At 42.9% G+C, this 23,612-nt stretch overlaps 3 protein-coding genes across 3 annotated transcripts in view; 2 read left to right on the plus strand and 1 right to left on the minus strand.

The window, feature by feature from the left end:
- LOC309864116 (uncharacterized protein) overlaps positions 1–3,488 on the plus strand; it is a gene marked incomplete at its 5' end in the record, with an annotated part of 64,580 nt that extends 61,092 nt beyond the window's left edge. Inside the window, one exon of the mRNA XM_082729448.1 lies at positions 3,353–3,488. The remainder of the gene's footprint in view (positions 1–3,352) is intronic.
- Positions 3,489–3,681: 193 nt separating this feature from the next.
- On the plus strand, positions 3,682–10,723 carry PLAGL1 (PLAG1 like zinc finger 1). The gene is made up of 2 exons (XM_082730783.1): positions 3,682–3,836; positions 8,382–10,723. The coding sequence occupies exons 1-2, from the start codon at positions 3,685–3,687 to the stop codon at positions 9,619–9,621; spliced, it is 1,392 nt and encodes a 463-aa protein (XP_082586909.1). The 5' UTR covers positions 3,682–3,684; the 3' UTR covers positions 9,622–10,723.
- Positions 10,724–12,351: 1,628 nt separating this feature from the next.
- The window catches only part of ZC2HC1B (zinc finger C2HC-type containing 1B), a 45,585-nt gene continuing 34,324 nt past the window's right edge, over positions 12,352–23,612 (minus strand). Inside the window, exons 6-8 of the mRNA XM_082730815.1 lie at positions 20,881–20,989; positions 13,031–13,115; positions 12,352–12,552 (exon numbers count right to left, since the gene is read on the minus strand). Coding sequence (XP_082586941.1) covers positions 13,045–13,115; positions 20,881–20,989 — 180 coding nt within the window. The 3' untranslated portion in view covers positions 12,352–12,552; positions 13,031–13,044. The remainder of the gene's footprint in view (positions 12,553–13,030; positions 13,116–20,880; positions 20,990–23,612) is intronic.

Raw genomic sequence — 23,612 nt, forward strand, 5'->3', positions numbered from 1 at the left:
AAAGACTTCCTGAAGAAATTAAAGAGTGTTCATTTTCAGATTAATTCAATTCAGCATCTGAGGACCAACTTTGCACTTAGTGTTGGGCTAGGTGTATTTAACACACAGACCTAAAACTCACGAAGTTTTGGGAAAAGACATTCATGAAATAAGTGAAATATGTATAAAAATGCTTGAATTACATTTGTTCTTCAAAAGTTCCATGGGGAGCACAGGAAGGAAATGTGTGTCACGTTTAAATAAAATATGCTGTGTCTAAAAATCCCTGATTATATACCCACCATATTTGAAGGGCCAAGCCAAGGAAAATGTAGGTAATGATGTCCATGACTGTTGGACTTTGGAGTCTAGGGAAGTGGCTGGAAAGCGGATCTGGGAAAATTTTATTTAGTGGTCAAGGGCAGGCACTTTCTTTCTTTTCTTCTTCTTCTTTTTTTTTTTTTTTGGTCTAAATTGAGTAGATCTTACTTTTCCTTTGTATTCTTGGTGTGTTGATAAGCTATGAGCCAAAGTTCCTATCTGTTGAAAAACAAAGAATACTAATTTTTACCTGTAGTGTCATGGGTCTTTTCTGCATTTGTGAGCACGTGTGTTCCTCCCACTGTGCAAAATGGATGGTGGTTGTGTAGTGGGAGAGAACATGTTTTTCTCTCGTATCCATAACTGAGTGGCTAGGACCCTGTGCCAGTTGTGCAGCTGACAGCTTCTACTTTTAATACCAGTGTTTCATAAACAACCTATATTTGTGTGGTGTGTTTTTAGATTCCCGTGTATTTCAGATCCCTGTTGTTCCAGTTGGTGGTCCCCAACAGCCCACTGTATGTATCAGGTGGTGTCACAAATGAGGAAAGACACTCAAGATGTAGCCAACTAATAGGCAAGCTAGAATTTGAACTGGGGAATCCTTCCCCGGCATTCAGAGAGCAAGAGACTTGGTCTACATAAACCGTCCCATGTTTCAGGGAAACACCGGAGGGTGAATCAGTAGCACAGCTGGGTCTAAAGGCAAGCAGAACCTTGCGCTCCTCTCCCTCTCAAGCAGGAAACTGAGCTCCACTACCTGGTACAGCAGCCCCTAGCCACATGGGGCTATTTTAACATAAAGTTCAGTTTCTCAGCGTCACGTTTTGAGTGTTTAGTAGCCATAAGCTATGTGACATTTCTGTCATCACAGAAAGTCCTCTTGGACATACTGGTCATCTCTCAGAAAACAAGAGTGGGGAGAATGAATTTAGTGAGGAAAGTTGGAAGAAGTGTCTATGCAGGGGATTGATGGAAGGGAGAGAAAATCCCCCCATCAAGCCAGCTCGTCTCCTGACGGACTGGTGCTATTTTGAATTCAGCTATAATGAGAACAAAGAAAAGAGGAATCTTAAACTTCATTCCATGTGTATATTTTCATCTTTTTTGATAGACCTGGAAAGAACACAGCAATTTCAAGTGAATAAGTATTTTCAATGACGATGATAAATTCTATGGCTTTTATAGCTGGGCCAGTATTACGGCCAGACTTGGGCCAGATGAGAAGTAGGACACATCATCAGACCTGGCAGCAAATACTCAGCCACACGGGGATAGCGTTCCTAGAAGGAGTTGTTTTGTCTGTGGCCGCAGTTGTTGGGGAGGCCTCAGAGGGCGGCCTTGGGCACAAACGGCAATACCGTGAGGGCACAAGGAGTTGGGGAGACGGGCTCAGTTCGAGTCAGACTTGGTGACAGAGGAACAAGGTAGGTGCATGCTGCCGTTGGAAGGTTTGGTGCCAAGATGCTGGCTGAGAACGCCCACGTGCCCAGCTTTGGATCGGTGCTGAAAGTTCACGTCCAAGTGCGCACTTTGGCTCTGAGGGTTCCAGGCGGGTGGGGCGCCTCAGGGAGGGGTCTCTCCCTGGGGCTGGCTCCTGCGGAACTCTGAGCAGACACTAAAAACATCTGAGCTAGCTGATGAGGAACACAAGAAGTTTGCTGCAGTTTTTGGCCATTAGAAAAGGAATGTCAGTTTCTCTGTGTACATGTGCTCTGAGCTGGTATGTTTAAAGATGCTTCAACTGTTAGTACAATAAAATTGCACCTAGCTAGACTTTACTTTTCCAATCAGAAAGTAACTGTGAAAAGGTAAGTAAAATTAACTTTTAACAATAAGGAGCCACTCTAGAGACTGGGCAGTCAATGAACGCCTGCGGGAAACAGGCACTTGACGACCTGCTGTGATCGGTCCCTTCACCAGGAGGGCTCTGCTTCCTTGGCAAAGCTTAGAAAAGGTTGGGCTGCATACAAAAGCTACTCCAGGGTGTTTAATGTAAACATATAGTACTCTATTTTTTTTTTTTTTTACACACAGAAGGTTAGCATTCACTTGCCTAAGAATTACTCTCTAGAAAAGCACAGGATTCTAGGTAGCCAGGCTTTTACTGCCTCGTTCAGGCCTGCCTGCCATGCCGGCCTCATCTTAAGATGGTCTGCAGCTAGAAGCAGAAGGGCCTGGCCTTGGGGGACTTGTCGGGGTTGGAAAGGTGGTGAGACAGGTTGAGATCGAGGCGGCTGCAGGCCCACCTCCTGGAAATGGCCTGGGAACAAGCAGTTGACCCTCCAGGGCAGGGATGGAGAATGAGGGAATGTCCCCATAAAGCAAAGGGGAAGAGATTAGGAGCATAGCTCACTAGAGGATGCTAACTACACCTCAGACCGCAGCCTGAGCCGCCCTTGTTTCCATGGGAATACTGGGTCTCCTCTCTGCAGGCCCCACATCCGTGAGCTAAACTAGCTTTGTTCACATTTTGTTGGCATCCTAGAGCTGAGACCTTCAGCCTGGTAACCTTGCAAACAAATTAACTTGGATGTATACAAATTATTTCATCTCATCCATGGAAGTTTAAACAGGTGTGATAAGCGGTGTATGTTATGCTAACAACGAGGGAAGAAGAATAGCCCATGGTTTGAATAAGCAGAGATGATTTTTGTCTGTACCAGTGAAACACTGGAACGCACAGGGGAGTGTTTTTTGTTTTTTTTTCTTTGAATTGGTCGACCTAGTCTCCCACTGACCTGAAGTCAGGATCTGAAGTAGCTAATACCGTCTGTATGGAAACAGCAGTCTCTGTTGAAGGGGATACAAGCTTCGTGTGCTCTCCCATGATGTCCCAACACTATGCTGGCCTCCCCGCTGCTCAGGACTTTCTTGCAGAAGGACCTGTGGAAGCACACAGGGAGGAGGGAGACCCGGGGGCCACACTGGAGCCTCCGAAAGGAACCTGGTGGTTCTGGGTCACTGGTGCTGAGCTGGCAGGGGAGGAGGGGCACTGGCTTCCAAAGGCTAATGCAAGAAAACTGTTCCTCTGTTCCTCTTCTCTCTGCAGACGGCCTGGTGATCTGGAGCACGTGCCCGCCTAGTGATGCAGATTACCTTTCTGCTCTTGGACCCTCACCTGCGCCTCCGACATTCTCCTCCCAGCCCGAGACTGCATATATAAGTTGGGATGTGGGAAAGCAGGAAGCAAAGCTCATGGTAACTGAGAGGCCCATATCTGGGTAGAACCAGGCCCAGGACCACGACGCGGCCTCTCCCCTGGTCTGGAGTTTTGGCTGTCGTGGCTCCGCTCATGTGCTCAGCACCATCCTTCCATTTGTGCTTAAATGGCACAGCATTTGGTCAGCGCATCTGAAAAGGAAGGTGTGAGAAGTAAAGCCCATGGCCACCTATCCCTGCCAATTATGTGGCAAGACGTTCCTCACCCTGGAGAAGTTCACTATCCACAATTATTCCCACTCCAGGGAGCGACCTTACAAGTGCTTGCAGCCAGACTGTGGCAAAGCCTTCATTTCCAGATATAAATTAATGAGGTGAGAGGCTCTAGAAAAGGTATGCACTTTTACACATACCTTGAAATGGCTTAGGTAGCCCTCTGAGCAGACACTGCGAGGGAAAGTGGATGCAGGTTGTGGATGCACATTTGCCCTTAATGCCACTGCTTACTGTGGTTTTCTGTGACAGTTTTGCATGTAGCATCAGTTCATTCTTTCAACCAGTATTTCCTGTGGTCCTGTGATATGCCAGGCATAAAAACAGGACAGAAAGACCCATGCTGGACAGTGAGTCATGCAAACACAATGAAAATTCGATGCAAGTTCTTTGACAAAGCTACACAGGTGTAGGGAGCTGTTCCCCAGGACTTGATGCGTGCTTGCAAGGCTTCCCAGACAGGTAGTCTTAGGCTGTGACCTAAAGAGTGACGAGAAGGTGGACGGAGAAGAGGTTCTAGGGAAGCCCGAAGCCTTGACCTTAAAGCACACAAGTACAGAGGGTAGTGGTGGAGGAGGTATGGGTGAGGCTCAATTGGAGGCAAAAAAGGAAGTCTGTCCAAATAGGCTTATCTGCTGTCCTAAAGGGTTTATTTATTCTATTGAGTCTAAGTAGTGCAAAACAGGATTTAGACTGGGATGTTAGAAAGAAGATTCATAGTAATTTGGAGAAGAGAGAGGAGGCATACAGTAGAGGGATATGAAGTAGGATAACATTCCAGGGCCTGACAGTGAGGCTGGAGAGGAGGGAACGTCTCGCAAGCATCAGCTTACGGAGCCTCTTCTCAATTTAGGAGCAGTCTGTCTGGCTGAACAAGTAGAATTGTTGGGTAACCAGGTGTTGAGGATATGCATTTAACTGGATTTTCAAAGGCATCCATGATACACAGAAGGATAAAAACCACTGTTGTAGCACTGTTGTGCAGTCCTTAGTACATTTAGTCTGATTTCTTAAACGACAGTTAGGTGCTCACTTCCATGAGGGAAATGAATTTATGAGCTATAGTTTCTGCCTCCAAAGGCTTTTATATCCTAGAAAAGATAAAACCTATGGAGCATCCCTCATTTGCACACTAGTCCTGAGCAGCGTCACTGAGCATGAATGTTGTGTGGTGTGTGTGAGATCCGCACGCAGAATCCCCACTACTGTGTGCTGCTTTGGACACCTGATGAAGGGAAATCTGTCATTTGTCTTTCATCTTCATGATGGGAACTTCAGAGCTGCAACTTTCAGACTACCACAGGTGAGAGTCCAAATGTGGCCAGAGAGGATTTCCCTCTGAGTGGTATTAACATGGACCACATTATTATTAAATCTTGGAGTGCCCTTGGAGGAAGGTACCTGAAAGTTTTGAAAAGATCTGAGTTATGCTCCTGGCCCTTTAGATGGGGCCTGTCATAGGTAATTGTAATATGTCACTGTCATAGATAATTGTAATTAGTTTTTTAAATGAGCCTATAAATACATAGGTATTTTAAAATTCAAATGGGTTCCGTACATAGGCCGATGTTTAGTTTCCACAAATATGTAAGTATGAATGCCTACTGTGTGCACAGATTTTGCTGCAAAGCCTTCCTGTTTTGCAACAAGCTGCTTCTGTGGATGTAGGAATTCTGACCCACGTGCTGAAAGCCATGTTTGCTGTGGTCAGCCCGTGGCGAGGATGTGGCAGCAGCGAATAAGGATTGAGACGGACAGAGGTAGATATTTGGAGAAGACAGTGGAGCTGGCAGATGATTGGAGTGACAGGAATTAGGTGGGATTACCCCTTAGAGAGCACTGAAAACGTCTTAAGCCATTTGTTTCAGAGGTGGTAGCTCTGAGGAAGGGAAACAACTTGCCCAGGGAAGGGTGTGAAGTGAGGTGGGAACGGGAAGCAGCACACTTTGGGCAAGAACCTCCCGCCCAGGCGCAGCAGCCAGCCTGGTGAGCCTCGGCCTGAAACCGCAGGTCTGAAACGGAATAGACGAGAGGAGAGGTGGTGGGGTTGCTTTCGGCTTTGGGTTCGTAGCTTTTACAACGGGCAGCATTTCCTCCCAATTCCCCTCAGTTGCAACATAAGCTCCATTTTATAAGTAGAGGTGGGAGAAAAAAACTTGCTTAACTAGAGAAGAGAACTGGGTCCCAGTACAGCAAATGGGGAAAGCAGGTGGAAACAGCAAAAGGCAAGAAAGCAAGCTGATTTGGCAAGGCTGGTGGGAAGTCTTACTGCCAGCAGGGACCCCTGAGGAATTCTGAGATCGCGGGCACAGCCCAGGCGCCACCCTTGGTGCTGCCTAAAGCACAGACTGAAACTGGTGGTTTCATGGGTTGTGAGGCAAGAAGAGAAGTTGAGGGAAGGAAACCAGTTATTGAAGTAATTTCAGCTATAAGCTGATCGTGTTCTAGATTGAGATTGTTGCATGAGTCAAGGATCAGTTGAAAGAGGAAAGAATTGGATGCCAGTCAAAGGAGAGAGCCAAAAATGCAGAGGAATGGCGGCTGGTATTATTGCCCACGTAGAATTTGGTCAATCTGTGCCTTTCTCACAGGTAGTCAGGAGTAGGATGGTCCAGAGTTGTTACCTTGGCATTGCTCTATTTATCCATGGGCAATAAATGCAATCTAGTCAGATCAAAGTCCTCCACAAAGAAAAAAAGAGAGAGGCATGAATAGAAGAGCCAGGGCAAAGCTCTTGGGGGCCTATTCACTAGTACTGGACCAAATAAAAAGTCGTTTAAATGCCAAGCTTGTAGATGGTTCCCCCCTCACATCTATTCCTGATGATGTATCTGTGGCTATCTTGTATGAGAATGGGATTGTTTGCCCTCTAACTAGGCTTGGCAAACCCCATCTGCACTGTATTTCAGTATGCATGGGACTTGGAGCCACAGCATCCTTTCCCATCTCTCTGATGCCCAGAACACTGGTTCCTGTCCCTCCACATTGTTTGTGCCATGATATATATCCCTGTGTTTGTTGAGCTCTGGTGTCATGGAGGGAAAGGATAGGCACTTCTTTTCTTTTTATGCCCTGCAAAGAGTCAGCTAAGGCAGAGATACAAGGTGTTGGTTTGTTTTTTTTTTAATTTTTTTTTTTAAATTTTGAGAGTGACAGAGCACAAGCAGGCAGAGGGAGAAGGAGAGGCAGACTCCCTGATAAGCAAGGAGCCTGATGCAGGGCTCGATCCCAGGACCCTGAGATCATGACCTGAGCCAAAGGCAGATATTTAACTGCGCCACTGAGGTGCCCCGGTGCTTTATTTTTAAGGAAATGACAGTTTGGCTTAACTCATTATATTTTTGAACTGGCTCCTGTAGATCCCTTACCCATTCTACCTCTAGCAAAGGAAAAGGAATGGACAAGCTAGGGTAGAAGGTTGGGTGAAAGGTATAATTAGTACACTTTTGACTTTGAGTTGTTAGGAATTCTTTTGTATCCAAAGCCACAAGTTCAGTTGCATCTCAGAGGCATGCAGCCCCATCTCCAGTTCTTCAACATCAGCCTACTTCATGAAGGTCACTGGTAATTTCATTGGCAGTTCAAAAAGACTTTATAACAGTTGAAAGTTTTTCTTTGAGCTTCCAGGACAAGCCATAGTCATCCTAGTTGATCTGAAATTTCAGAATACCTGTTTTATATCTGTAAAGCACAAATCCGTTCTGGAAAACCATCACAGTTCCATTTTCTTTTGTAGTTCCACTGGTTTCCTAAAATCTAAATGCTTTTGGTTTTTAAAGACTCAGTGATAGGAGGAAATCCCAAGTTCAATTACAACTTTAGTCATCCTTAAAACTTTAAAAATGTCCATTTTAGTAAATAAGTGTATCATAAAATGCCAAGTCCTGTAAGTTTTCCTTCCAAAACAGTGTCCATAATTACAACTTGTGGCTTGCAGGTACAACATAGGTTGCTTCACACCCATTTTGACAGTTCACTCTTTTAGGTATTCTGTGTTTAGAGCCTCTGGAGCCAGGGGCTGCACACCTCTGAGATGAGAGCGGATAGAAAAGTACTAACTAGAAGACCCGAGACTGAAGCGTAAGGATCCCCTGGATCTCACACTCCAAGCACAGGTCGTGGGTGGTACTCTGGGTCCAAGTGAACACTCTCTGAGAATACGGATTAAAATTTTCAGTGTTATTTCTGTGGCCTGAACTTTTTGTATCAATTGGTAAAGACCAAGAGGAGTTATACTTAGAGGAACAGAAACCTAAAATCTGGGAAGGGGGCATGAGGGGGGCATGGGGTTCTATATAGAAGGTAAATTGGGTCACTTTTGAAAATGCAGTAATTTCCAAAGAGCCTTCTTGAAAAATTACCTATTTTTCAATGTGTTTAGAAATCTTTGTATAGATGAGGAAGATAGGTTCTCAAAGAATATTTTTTTTACAGGTTTGAAAACTATTAGACCTCTAATGCCTTTTTTTTTTTTTTTAAGAATATAAAGTTGTATGTCTGTAGAATCTGGAAAACACAGAAAAGCTCTCTTTTAGATGAAAATCTCTTATGCCAGCACCTAGAAAATCCATTAATAATAGCATCCCCACACGCTTGACTATTAAAACAAACTGAGTCTATTATGAAATTTTTCCTTCTGCTCCTAGGCACATGGCTACCCATTCGCCCCAGAAATCTCACCAGTGTGCTCACTGTGAGAAGACATTCAACCGGAAGGACCACCTGAAGAACCACCTCCAAACTCATGACCCCAACAAGATGGCCTTTGGGTGTGAGGAGTGTGGGAAGAAGTACAACACCATGCTGGGCTACAAGAGGCACCTGGCCCTCCATGCGGCCAGCAGCGGCGACCTCACCTGTGGGGTCTGTGCCCTGGAGCTAGGGAGCACAGAAGTGCTGCTGGACCACCTCAAAGCCCATGCTGAGGAAAAGCCCCAGAGCGGAACCAAGGAAAAGAAGCACCAGTGCGACCACTGTGAGAGATGCTTCTACACCCGGAAGGACGTGCGGCGCCACCTGGTGGTCCACACCGGCTGCAAGGACTTCCTGTGCCAGTTCTGTGCCCAGAGATTTGGGCGCAAAGACCACCTCACTCGACATACCAAGAAGACACACTCACAGGAGCTGATGAAAGAGAGTCTGCAGTCTGGAGACCTTCTGAGCACCTTCCACTCCATCTCTCCCCAGTTTCAATTGAAGGCTGCCCCGCTGTCTCCTTTCCCTATAGGAGCTCCTGCACAGAACGGGCTTGCAAGTAGCTTGCCAGCTGAGGTACACAGCCACCCCCACAACCCCGCGGATCAAACCGCCCAGCCTGTACAACCGCTGCCAGAGCCCCTGGTCCCCCTCCACCCCGTAACAGCTCCTAGCTCTCCTCCCCCACCCCTCCAGAATCACAAGTACAACACCAGTTCTACCTCATACTCCCCACTTGCAAGCCTGCCCCTCAAAACAGATACGAAAGGATTTTGCAATATCAATTTGCTTGAGGACTTGCCTCTGCAAGAGCCTCAGTCACCTCACAAGCTCACCCCAGGTTTTGATCTGGCTAAGGGAAGTGCTGGTAAAGTAAGCCTGCCCAAGGAGCTAACTGCGGATGCTGTGAACCTAACAATACCTGCCTCTTTGGACATCTCCCCCCTGTTGGGCTTCTGGCAGCTGCCCCCGCCTGCTACCCAAAATGCCTTTGGGAATAGCTCTCTCACCCTGGGGCCTGGGGAGTCTCTGCCCCACAGGTTAGGCTGTCTGGGGCAGCAGCAACAAGATCCCTCACTAGCCATGAGCACCATGAGCCTGGGGCAGCTCCCCCTTCCTCCCATCCCCCACGTTTTCCCAGCTGGCACCGGCTCCGCCATCCTGCCTCATTTCCATCATGCATTCAGATGACTGGTTTTCAAAGCATACTTTTCTTATTCTGGAAGGTGTTTTAGGAAGCATTTTAAACATCAGTTATAATAATACAAGGAAAGATTTGGAAAGCAGGACTGGGAATATGGCTTATTCAGTGATGACTGGCTTGAGATGAGAAGAGTTCTCGAACTGCATGTATTGTGCCAATCTGTCCTGAGTGTTCATGCTTTGTACCAAATTTAATCAAGTATTCTTTAATGGAACTGCAAATATTGTCATAACCGACATCCAAACGAGGGCTGCTATATATACGTGTTTGTCAAATTGAATTTAATCGTAAGCCATGATCATAATAATGTTAACTAATTTTATGTGGCACTGCCTAGTAAGGGAACTATGGAAAGGTTTGGATTTCTCCAAAATGGGAGAATTTTTAAAATAAGAAAATAACCTTTATACTGCATATTATAACTAGGCTGTGTATTTCTTTTCAGGGATTTTTCTACCTTCAGGGTTGGATGTAGTTTAGTTACTATTGCCATAGCCAACCTGTAGTTTTACAGAAACAATTTCTTGTGGAATAATAGTCTCCATTTTAAAAAAGCATTTTAAATGTAGTTTGAATATTTTCCACAAGATGCTACAATGTGAGTTATCACTTCATTTATCTTAAAGACTAAACTGGTTGTCAGTTACATCTGACAGGAAAAAAATATGTATCACTGTGTAACCAGGTTAAGTGGTAAAATAATCCAGGCGTCAGTCAAAAAAAGCATTTTGCTGACTTTAATATTGATTATATTTTTTAACAGGAATTTAAGAAACTATTACTGGAATTTTAAAATATATATATATATATTAAACAAGAATTTTCTTTGCTCTGTCTGGCTTAAAATACTACTCTGCTTAAGTATTATTTTTAATCACCAATAAATGCATTTTTAAATTCATCATTTAAGTCAATATTAGTTTTATTCAAAAAGGTTAACATTTACAATGTAATCTATGTCTTGAATTTGGTATCTAATGAGTTTTAAAAATATAAAACCTAACCTTTTTTAAAGCTCCTTTGTCTTTTGTGTTTAGAGGCTTTCTATATGAAGATATATCTTACATATAATAAACTCTACAAATCCTGCATACTGACTTGACTGATTTTTATATACAACTATACCCGCGGAACTGTGCATATGGAGATTAAACCACTTCCACCTCCCTACCCAGCTCCCTCATGCCCCCTCCTGGTTGTTACTTCTCCCACAGAAACGACTCTTCTGACTTCTGCAGCATGTATTAGTTTTGAGCAAATTAGGATCTAAGGTGGAAGCTCATATGCTTAAATTCCTAACACTATTTATTTCTAAAAATTACTGATACAACATTTGGATCTTTCCATAATATTATGTAATTTATTTCTGATGTTTAATGTCAGAGTACTGGCTACTGGAGTTTTTAGTCTACCCTGGGCTACCACGTTCCAGTTTTAGAACTGTCCTTACCATTAATTTTTAGTACAAATTAGAAATTTGCCTATTCCTTATTGGGATTTCTTCCGAACATTATTTGTTAAGAACTCCTTGAATCTGTCACGCCTGGTTTCCCCCCACCCCCCACCTCTAATGAGGGTGGGAGGGGGTGGAAAGAGGGAAGCCTTGAGTACCCGTGCCCATCAAAGAAGCCTGTTGGCCAATGTGAGAAACCCTGGCCCACAGGCCTTACCAGTGATGCCGAGGACCATGACAAGCAGCAGACAAGTGGCCTGGGGCTTGGTTTTAGTATGTGGAACTGATGTGGTTGAGCCTTAATGTACAGTTTAGGCTGGGGGTAGGAAAGAAGACAAAAGGATAAAGGTTACCTCTTCAAAGAAATCCACTGGGATAACTACCTCCATTCCTATACCCACTCTTACCTCTCTGAGAGAAGGTGATCTGCCAGAGCATAAGGAGTGAGTGAGTACTGGCTCACCTTAGCAAAATCTCCCTTCTATGAATCTCCCATTCATAGAAGCTTCTATAAATACTTTTATGTGGTTTAGTAGTCTTCAGTCTGTTCTAAGACATGTATTTCCCTGAGCATTAAACAGCATTAGGTCCCCAAAATACAGATCCTAAGAGTTTCAGGTGGTTGTGGTTGCTGCACTGCATGTGGGAATAGGTTGGGATTCTCCTACTTAAATTTAGACAGGAAAAATGGCTTAATTCCTAACCGAAATTCCCTGGGGTAAAGGAAAACAATACAAGTTCTTACATGAAAAAGCATAAGTATAAAGGACTCTACAAAAAGAGTTTCTTTACCCTGAGGACAGCAAGAAGAAACAGTTGAGACACCACCTCCCAACAGAGCCATATAAACCAGTGGTGGAATGACCAGCTGGCTTCTGATTCAGCCATGATAAATAAATAGCCCGAGTCCACTTAAAAGCATCCTTCCCACAGGAGGGGAGGGTTATCCTAACCATCCCTCCATGTCAGTGTTTCCCCACAAGCCATGTGCACTGCTGTGAGACAATTCTTCATGGTATACAGATGGACACTTAAAATAGGAGCAGTTGCTGATTAAAGTTCATTAGAACCAAATATTTAAAACAGGATTTTAGGTTACATAGACTGAAGCTAGGTAAAACACAATTTTCCTAGCTAAGTAAATAATGCTAGTAGTAAAACTCCAAACACTGTTTTAGTAAAAGGTTCTAGCATCAAAGCAACATTTCTTTAAAAACCTATTAAATGTGATTAAAACAACAAAAAAATGTCAACCACTGTCATACAGGTTGATGTGTTGTTTAATATTGTTTTGAAAATTGTAAAGGGAGTAATGAGGAAGAAAAGGTGAATCTGGGTTTTACTTGTTCTCCATGATTTCTCAAGAAGAGTTGTAGGCTTATAAACAGCCATCTGCCTTTCCTTCCCCTTAGGTGGCATTCCTGGGTGCATAGCCATCCAGGCTAAGGTGCTCCAGGGAGACAGTCTGAAAACAAAAGGCATTTACTTTAGAACTTCATTGTTTCCACACTGAGAAAGTTAAATAATATAGGCATATTTACATTTTTAATTGTTTTAACAAACTATCTACAATATCAAGAAAAGAAGTCTCCACAGCAGCCCTGATATTCACTATCTATCTCCGGGAACTGTCCCTTTTGAGGGAAAAGGGTTTGGACAAAGGGACACAGTGGTAGCTTCCAGGGCAAAATGAGGACTCATTCCCCCTTTCCTGTTAAGCCCCATCAGAAGCTGAATATCATTTTCAAACTATATGTTTAACAAAAATGGTATGTTTTAGGAGCACACATTTTACTAACTCAATTGAAGTCTTACCCAGATTCCTCTTTGGTTTGCCTGCTATGGTTTCATTCTCTTAAAGGCTTACTAACTGTATCTTTTACACATTCGATGATCAGGAACACCCAGATTAGAGGTTATTTTTTTTTTTTCTTTTATCTTACCTGGCCTCTAGGAGTTAATCTTTTTTAGAAGATTTAGTAAATCCTTGTCTGAGTTTTGCTCCAGAAGCAGGGTCCACAGCTAATCCTTTGCAGACATAAACAGATTTGTTATTATGTAAAAGCAAACAGCAAGAAAAAAAAGGAATGATTATGAAATCCTCACATTGGATTCAAAAGTCTCTCTTCTTCCTTTTTGTTTTGTTCTATTTTGTTTTGTAGCTATAGACAAGCACTCAGTCTCTATCCTGGGCCAAATAATAAGAAAACAGTGTTGGTCTCAAGCACCTTCTTTCCTCTGCCCCTAGCCCTTCACTTACTCTGGATGGGCCCTTTGGATCACCATCTCAGATGGCCCGCAGTTTAAACAATCTGACTCTCACCACCTCTCCCCTCTGCTATCCTGGCTTTCGAAATGTTCCCTGAGTATATCATGGCTTTACAGTTCTTTGCATGCTCTCATTCCAGAAAGAGTTTGATAAGCCTTATGGAAGCATGAGATGCCTTTCCTCCCAGGGGTTATTTACATAGCGATGGGCTCATTCCACAAACAGGATTCTTTTCCTTTGTGCCCAGCAGCACTATTAAGCATGAGGATGAAGAAGCTTACAGATAGAAGCTTGCCATACCATGGTCTGTTTTGTGCCACATGGTATGGGATAGGAGTCTCAGAGAAATCATTTTTTTATAAAATAGAACAATTCCCCTCTGTCCTAGAGCCCTCCATTCTACTCAGTGTTTTATGAAGGGGAAGTCATCAAACCACCCAAGGAAATTATGAATCAAATTATCCAAAGACACAGGAATATAGTTTTCACTGTTCATTTTTACCAGGAGATATGCAAGTTTTAGGTCTTCCAAAAAATCAGTAGCTGACCCTCTGATACTCATTATATTTGCTACATAATTAAATGAGCTAAGCAGGGGAAGCTAGTACAGGTAAGATGCTCAGCTTCATCAAATCCAATGGTTCCAGAAATAAAAGCAGAGCCCATCCCACTGAAGTGATACAGTGCAGTTCACTAAATACATGATGCAACACAGCTCTAGAACCCAGAACTATATTCTCATCAGGATTTTGATCTCCGTATATAAGTATGGGAGGAGCTGTTGCTTGGCAGGACCTTCTCAGGAGATCCGTCCCTTGGGTATCTGAACCCTCAAGAAAAGAGCCACTAAAGAGAGATCCGCTGACTAGGTTATAAACTCACTTTCCATCTGGACATTAGAATCTTTGTGAGAATGAAGGAAGATCTACACCTTACTCCAAAACAACTATATATATGTAACTTACATATTACATCATATTACATAGTAAATATATTTGTAGGTTGTAGATGTTATAGGTAATTATTAAGCTATAAATGCATATCATCTTAATGTTTCCATGTCGGACCCAGTTTTTCCAAAGCAGATGAGGATCTGGTTGGCTCTACCCCATTCTATGGAATTACTTGAGCAAGCACCTTAGCCTCTATGTTTGCCTATAAACTAGAAATCCGAATAGCACGTTTAGCCCTGTTGCCATTGTGAGGATTAAATGAGTTAATATATGTAGTGCTTTGAAGAGTGTCCAATGTAAATCTGGACTATCCGTGATAAAGGGAGTTACTTAGCGCAGCAAAAAAGTAGAAGCAATCTACTTGCTTGACACCAGGAAAAGAGCTAAATAAGTCATCTTGTGATACTGTTTTAAAAACACCACTGCTTCTTTTGCAATAGGGAAATCTTCAGAACGTGTTAGTGAAAAAAATCAGGATGTGTATAGGGCCTATAATCCTAAACTTTGGTAAGAGGGGGGAAAAAAGAGTATAAAAAGAAAAAAAATGGAAGAGGATATTGGTGTTAACAGTGATCATGTCAAGATGTGGACTTCTGACTTTTATTCCCTTCACATCTTTTCTCCATTTTCCAATATTTTCTACAATAAGCATTCATATCTTACATGAAACTTTTCAGAAATCCTCTTTCTCAAAAGCATTTTTTGCAGACAAACAACATGGCTAGAAACAAGAAGTTCCCAGGCCACCACGATTGCCTAACTCACAGACCCGCGAGCGCCAGAGGATGCATGGGTCTGTTTTGATCACAGATAGTCTGGGCGCCTCACTGAGCCTTTATGGCTCCAGGGCCGGCCTTCCATTCTATAATTTATGTTCACACCCCAGCTCTTTCCTATGCCTTGGCCAAATGGGCCATGTGCTTCCAGAGTATGTCCTCTGCATTTTCATTTTCATAGCTTTATTCACTCCATCTTCAACTTTTCTCCACTGGTCAAAATCTATCTCATCCTAAAAGCTCACCCTAAAAGTCTCAACCTCTGTGAACCTCCTCTCTCTCAGACCGATACCTCCTCCATAAAGCCTCCTGGATGAAGCTGATCTCTTTCTTTCTTGGTCCCCTTAGAATGTTTATTTCTGATTGTTAAAATATTCAGTATGACTGACGGTTTCTCTCCCTAGACTTTTAAGAATCTATGGGCATAAAAAATAACCATGCATAATAATCACGTGATGAATGAATGAACCCTCTGAACTTCCATGGCAGCTGTGAATCAACCTCACACAACCTCACATGCTTCCCTGCATCAGAGATCTTCCTGCACTTGCTTATCTTCTTATAAAACTCTAGAATGGGTAAGGATTGTGACTTACACACATGTACCTCCTCTAACTATGAATTTAGGACAAAGGCTGTACATGGAAAGTACTACCTGTTTCTTTTACTCAAGAGAGTTAAGAATAAAAGCCAGAGTTTTAGGGAGTTAACTGCTAGTTAAATGAAAGACAGTAATGGGATTTATGTGGAAGGCAAGTGACACCAAGTGGCCTTAACTACTGATTATCAATCTAGAAATAGCAAAGCCTAGCAACTGCAATTTTTAAAAAAGACTCACATTACAAATAGATTAAGACTGAGCAGAACAGAAACAATGCCAGTAAGATGCAAATCTGGTGTACACATGAGCCTGTTCATATTAGTGAAAGGCAGTGCTTTTCACCAACCCTTAAATATTTTTGAGAATACACCCCCCCAATATACTTCTTACATGTTCAATATGCTTTCTCCCCAGAATGACTCCAAATGAAATATGACTAATTTAAAGGCACACTAACACTGGAAACTTTATGTTTAAACAGAAGGTGAAGGGCACCTGGGTGGCTCAGTCAGTCAGGCTTCCAGCTCTTGAATTCGGCTCAAGTCACGATCTCAGGGTCATGAGTTTGAGTCCTACATTGGACTCCACACTGAGTATGGAGCCTGCTTAAGATTCTCTCTCTCCCCCTCTTCTTCTGCCCCTCCCCACCCTGCTCTCATGCATGCTCTAAAATAAATGAATCTTTAGAAAACAATAAATGGAAGCAGGTGAGGTTACAGGGAAGGCAAGAAATTAAATTTTAAAACCTGAAATAAAACAATCTTAATTGTTTTAATAAAACAATCTTAATCTCAATTCAGGTTTAAATCTTAAACCTGAAATAAAACAAAAACTATCTCTTAAACGTAATTAACATAATTCTAATTCACATGCCAGTATTTTGAGTGGGAAATTACAGAATCAAGATACCTACCCTCTCTCACATATTTCAAGTATTTATTGAACACCTCACATGTGCCCTGAACACTTCTAATAGGTATAGATACAGCAATACAACTAAAAATGGGCAAAGTCAACCCCTCCCAGCCTTCTGGATCCCATCCCATTCCATTCTGGTGATGGGAGAAAAGTATGTATTAGGTATTAGATGGTGGTGAATGCTATTAAATGAAACTACAGAAGGAATTGTGGAGGGCTTAAGTTTAAATGGAGAGGTTGAGGGGCCTCAATCTGAAGAGGACACTCAACAAAGAACTGAAGGGAGCAAGCAGTGATTGGTGGGGACTGGTTTTCAGCTGAAGAGCAACCAGTGTATATGGGCCCCGAGGCCAGGAATGGCAGACCTCTTATGGTCAAGGAACAACACTGAGGCAGTGATGGTATAGAATGTGCCTTCTACTTAGCAACACCAGTGGTCCCAAATCACCATTACTAGTCAAGAGCAAACACAATACGAGTTTGCTTAGTCCTACTGGCTCCTAATCTATTTTCTTATGTATCAGAATGGTGTCTCTATAACATTCTGCCTACTGTCACAAATGGGACAGGGACACATCACAGGACGTGTCCCATATACTCGGATGTGCCACATACTGGGACACAAGACTTCCGAATTCTAGTTTAGGATCTTTTCACTTAGGAAGGATCACTTGCTGCTACTTTAAAAAAGTTACTTGGTCCAAGGAAGAAATCTTCCTTTAATTTCAGCACTGTACCTGACACTGTCTTCTTCCATTCCCAATCTTTTTGCAAGTTTACTAGACCAGGGAATGAAGGTTCTCGAGTCCATTGCTATACTCGGATTGGACTTTGCACATTGACAGAGTTCTCTAATCACAGTGAATTAAGAAATATTACCCCTAGAGGTGCCTGGGTGACACAATCAGTTCAGCATCCAACCCTTGATTTTGACTCAGGTCATGATCTCGGTCATGGGATCAAGCCCCATGTCAGACACCACACTCACCATGGAGTCTACTTGAGATTCTCTTCCTCCCTCTGCCCCTCCACCCGATATTTTTTCTCTCTCAAATAAATAAATAGTTTTGATCAGGAAGGGATGCTGTACTTTGTCAAATGCTTTTTCAGCATCTATTGAGAGTATCATATGGTTCTTGTTCTTTCTTTTATTGATGTGTTGTATCACATTGACTGATTTGCGGATGTTGAACCAACCTTGCAGCCCTGGAATAAATCCCACTTGGTCGTGGTGAATAATCTTTTTAATGTACTGTTGAATCCTATTGGCTAGTATTTTGTTGAGTATTTTCGCATCTGTGTTCATCAAGGATATCGGTCTATAGCTCTCTTTTTTGGTGGGATCCTTGTCTGGTTTTGGGATCAAGGTGATGCTGGCCTCATAAAATGAGTTTGGAAGTTTTCCTTCCATTTCTATTTTTTGGAACAGTTTCAGGAGAATAGGAATTAGTTCTTCTTTAAATGTTTGGTAGAATTCCCCCGGGAAGCCGTCTGGCCCTGGGCTTTTGTTTGTTTGGAGATTTTTAATGACTGTTTCAATCTCCTTACTGGTTATGGGTCTGTTCAGGCTTCAATTAAATAAATAAATCCTTTTAAAAAAAATTCCCTCCTTGGGGCATCTGGGTGGCTCAGTGGGTAAATAGTTCAACAAATTATGCTATAGCCATACCATGGAACACTACTCAACAAAAAGGAACAAAATACTGATATGTACATGGATAAATATTAAAAACATTAACTGAGGGGCACCTGGGTGGCTCAGTGGGTTAAAGCCTCTGCCTTCAGCTCAGATCATGATCCCAGGGGCCTGGGATCGAGTCCTGCATTGGGCTCTCTGCTCAGCGGGGAGCCTGCTTCCCCCCACCTCTCTCTTTGCTTTCCTCTCTGCCTACTTGCCATCTCTGTCAAATGAATAAATAAAATCTTTAAATGTAAATAAATAAATAGAAAATTCCCTATTGGCAAGTAAGCTTTAACCTCAAACTTAAATAAAGGAGGGTTTTTCACTGGAAGGGAAGCATTATAATATAATCTTTGAAAAGATAAGAAAAGAAACCATAATATAAAGAATTTGTCTTGGGCACCTGGGTGGCTCAGTTGATTAAGCAACTGCCTTTGGCTCAGATCATGATTCTGAAGTCCCAGGATCAAGCCCTGCACGAAGTCCCACAGCAGGGAGCTGGCTTCTCCCTCTGACCCTCCCTCTTCTCATGTTCTTTCTTTCATTCTCTCTCTCTCAAATAAATAAAATCTTAAAAAAAAAATTTGTCTCTTGTGAAGGACACTAATCTTTATACTTTAGAAATATAGTTTAGTGAAAGTTTTACCAAATAAACTCATATATGATTTGAATTATTTTTTTCTAAGTGAAAACTAAAACCCCACTGTTAAGTTTTCATAGATCAGGGAAAAACTAATGATTTGGGTTTACAGGGCTATGGGGAATCTTATTAAGATGCTCCATTCCATTTTTACCCTATGACAACTCACGAGGAATTTAAAAACTAATAATAAAGGTTTCTGGTGACTTTATGGACTTTTGAGACTAGCAGTTCCTACTTTGGTTCTGATAACACCTTCAAAATAAGACACCTGACCAGAAGCATCAATACGGTCATGAGTTAATTCACATTGCCTTCACAGTGCCATGGTGATCACAAAGAATGCCACACTGATTACGGCAGCTCAGTGAAGAGAGGTAGCAATATAGATACCTCATTCAACCCTGTTGTTTACCAGTCCCGTGCCTGGAACAAATAACATCCTCTCTAAGCTTGTTTCCCTTTCCACAGATTAAAACATTTGGAAGCTTACTAGGAGGATAAAATGAAATGGGTCTAGTACACGGTAAGTACCATAATGGTGGTTAGGCCTTCCTGCTACTTGAAAGAAATTATTTAGTTCAGTAAGGAAACTTTCCCTTTCCTTTTTCTTCCCCAGCTTTATCAAGATGTAAGTGAATAGAACATCGTGTAAGTTTAAGGGGTACAATGTGATCATTTGATACACATATATATGTTAACAAATCTATTACCTCAAATAGTTACCTCTGGGGTGTGTGTTTGTGTGCATGTGTTTGTGTGTGCGTGCGCATGTGTACAGTGAGAACATTGAAGATCTACTCTCTTAGCAACTTTCAAGTATACAATACAATACTGCTATCTATTGTTACAACGTGTACAGGTCCCCAGCACTTGCACTTGGGAATCTGTACCCTTACACCATTGTTTCCCCCTCTCCACCCTTACCCATGGCAACCACCATTTTATTTCCTGTTTTTATGAGTTCAATTTTTCTTAGATTCTATATGTAAATGTGATCACACAGTATTTCTCTTTCTCTGTCTGAACTATTTCACTCAGCATAATGACTCCAATGCCCACCCACTGTTGTCACAGAAGGTAGAACTTCCTTCTTTTTATGGCTGTGTAATATTCCATTGTGTATACATACAACATCTTTAACCTTTCAACCAACAACAGACACTCAGGTTGTTTCCATATCTTGGCTATTTGTTTTCTACTTATTTTCCACACAATACCTGACATGCTGTTATCTCCCATTTTTTAAAAAAGATTTTATTAATTTTTTTTGACAGAGAGAGATCACAAGTAGGCAGAGAGGCAGGCAGAGAGGCAAGTGGGGGAGCGGGGGGAGGAAGCAGGCTCCCCACTGAGCAGAGATCCCGATGCGGGGCTCCATCCCAGGACCCTATGATCATGACCCAAGCCGAAGGCAGAGGCTTAACCTGCTGAGCCACCCAGGAGCCCCTGTTATATCCCATTCTTAACCTCTTTTCGATTTTACTAGACCAGAGCATGATGGTTTAGACTATGTTGCTGTAATGGTATCTGACTCTGTATGTTGACAGAGTTATCGAATCCTGATAAATGAGGAAAGTTCCTTCTTGGCAAATAAGCTTTAACCTCAAATAAACCCACATATCTGTTGGTTTTTTTTAAGTTTTATTTATTTATATGACAGAGATCTCAAGTAGGCAGAGAGGCAGGCAGAGAGAGAGAGGGAAGCAGGCTCCCCGCTGAGCAGAGAGCCTGATGCAGGGCTCGATCCCAGCACCCTGGGATCATGACCTGAGCCAAAGGCAGAGGCTTAACCCACTGAGCCACCCAGGCACCCCCTCACCCCCCGCACATATCTTTATTTCCAAAAGCAACATTTGATGTCAAACCTTTACCAACTGCCAATGAATTCCAAAGCTGACAGTGGTTCCCTTCTGGTCCCTCATTTGATAGCTGGCATGCTTACTCCAACTCACCTGGTCTAGGTGGGGCCACATTTGGGGCTCCCAGGGCTCTGTTCTGCAGCAAAGCTCCCACAGCACTGGTTACAGTTGGCTCTTTTTTTGGATTCATCTGAGCCTTAGCCTACAGAAAGAGCAAGTCAGAGGGGGGACAACTTTGTAATCTCAGGTAGCTCACAGGAGGTAAGGCTGTTTCCACTTAGCCAGCAGCAGGCTGGAGTCATCACCAGGACCCGCTGCACCCAGGGGAAGGGGACAGGCACACCCTGAAAACCCTAGTTTGCCTGCATCTTGCTGTTCTCAGAGCCATGTCTGAGTTTTTGGCTCTTTCATTCCACAATCAACCCCTTAGGGGAGTGGTGATATGTTAATCCTGTAAAATTAGTTGTATGGAGACATAAGAAATCACTTAATGTCAATAAGGATAGTTATGGAACATTTTAGTTTTTCATTTTACTTGAAGATGATTTTGTTTTTAAATACATGAACAGAGAAGAAAAACAGACATTGGCAGACAGCAAATGTTTTAAATATGGAATTCCATCATCCCCACACCACACGCCTGCCTGCCGAGCAGCGGTAGCACAACAGCTACATTAATACAGAATAAGGACCAAAAGGTCCTTTGAGAGCTTCTTACCTAGCTACTGGTCCCAACATTTCCATGGCAACTACTGCATAAAGATGACCTGTTACTCCAAGTGAGAATTCTCACTTGGGCAAGGATAGCTGTGAGGTTACAGCAGGCAAGCTCATCCCTATCCAAAGACAGCTATTTTCAGAGGCCCATATTGGTCTCTTTTGGTTAAGGGTATAACACGTTTTTAAGGTTGATTATGTTTAAAATAGAAACACTTTTCAGCTGTGCTGTTAGCAGCCCTTCACAAGTAAAACAACCCCTCCCTTTTTGTTCCACTCTGAATAAGCCTCACTATTAGCCAGGGCCCGAGCGGTGAAGCTGGCATTAAGAGAAACAAGGACTGCTGTTCAGATACGGTCTACAGTGAGTTTCTGCAGAAAGCAACTAATTTTTCTTCTGTGTTCCCAATCACCAGTTAGTTCTGGAAAACAAGGAGAGGAACAGGGCCAAATCACTGGTTACACTCAGGACGGCCAGCTGGCCTTCTTCAGGAATAAAAAGCACTTCCGTTTGCTGCTTCCCTGGGCTCCCTCTGGCCCCACTAATGAGACTAACTTCGCGGACTGGTTACAACCGTTCGAAGAAACATGCTGCTTTAGAAGGTAGAGGTTTTACTTAGAAAATGTTTCCAAAATTCAGTCAAATTCAATCCCAAAGCAGTCACATACCCCCCAAATTGTGGTGCCTATCCCACCAACAAGGACTACCAGAGAGCAGGAGAAGAGAGGGTGGGGCAACATGGAAGGAGAGGCAGAAGAGACTTATATGCAAGGCACGTTGTTTATATGGTCTATAATCCTCCCAACAACACGGCAAGGTATAGTTTAAAGTCAATCTCAAAGAATTTTATTGTCGTAAGTTTACCTACAGATAACGAAGTACAGAATTGAGAGTCAAACCCTGGCTACTGATTGCAGAATCTGGGCTCCTTCCACACTGCACTGCTCCCATGCTATTTCAGCATAAAGACTGAATCTCTAACTGTATTTATTGGAACCACCCTGTCTGCCCCTCCAACACACTTATCTCCTCCTTCCTCTGTTTCTTTACCTAGATGTATAGTATACTACATACCTAGGCTCTGCCGCTAAAACCCTGTCACCCCATATCCTATCAGCTTCTCAGTGCCACCCATTCTTTCTCAAATTGTCCTCCACACACAACCCTTTTGTCCTCTTACTCTGGGCCCTCATTCTTTATCTGTTGCTGTGGCTCCTAACTGTGGCCAATCCATGTAAACACTAGTGGCAAAGGTAATCTTTCTAGAAAACCAATTCTGTATCACTCCAGTCTGTACTATTCCACCAGTCTACACTGCCCACAGAATGGGACATGAGGCAGATAATCAACAACTAGACAGGAAAGCTAAGAAAGTCGTTCTGCAGAGAGAAGAGCAAGCCGAAGTCTATATAGCAGGATGGAAGGACAAGATGGGAAGGTGGAAAGGAGGACTTCCTGGGTTCATGGGGACTTTCCAGGTCCTGCTTTGGGTCCTCGAGCTTTTGGGTATCTATCCACTTCCTTTTCCCTCTTTCTGAACTGACTTGAGTGAAGTTCTTTTAGATCTGACGCCCCTTGCCTGTCCCTTTTCTGTCACATCCCACAGGCACATCACACATTAGCCCCACCTGGTGAGCTCCTCAGGCCACAAACTGGACATTCTGTGTGCTATGTCCTCCCCAACTCCCACTCTAGGCTGGTGAACCCATATGATATTCAAGGAGGAAATGCTGCTCCTCTTTGAAGCCTCCCATGGCTCACACTGGCCTCTTCCTCCATAGTGCTCCATACATCATCAACTACCACAACCTCCCACTGTCTTTGTTTCCATGTCTTCCTCCTTCATGGAGTTACAAATGCAGATCAACCAGAACCTGGAACAGTGTCTGGGACAAAGATATTCAGTAATTGTCTATTGTATGTGGAGACAGAGCTTAAGAGTCCATAGTCCATGGGATATGCTACTGTTGTAGAGGCTCCCACCCCTATTACATACTGGATTTCATGGAAATCTTTCTAAATATGTTTCATACCCTCAAGTATTCAGACAAATGTAATCTTTCCTTGGTTTCTGAGCCATGTTTGAAACTAACAGCTTTTGCAGTAA

This window comes from Mustela nivalis (assembly GCF_964662115.1).
Source record: "Mustela nivalis genome assembly, chromosome: 5".
Classification (NCBI taxonomy): domain Eukaryota; kingdom Metazoa; phylum Chordata; class Mammalia; order Carnivora; family Mustelidae; genus Mustela; species Mustela nivalis.

Bases quoted from the DNA above. Each gene is read 5' to 3' on its own strand.
- PLAGL1 (XM_082730783.1), top strand. From the start codon at position 3,685: ATGGCCACCTATCCCTGCCAATTATGTGGCAAGACGTTCCTCACCCTG. The intron at 3,837-8,381 runs GTGAGAGGCTCT...TTCTGCTCCTAG, and splicing joins TCCAGATATAAATTAATGAG to GCACATGGCTACCCATTCGC.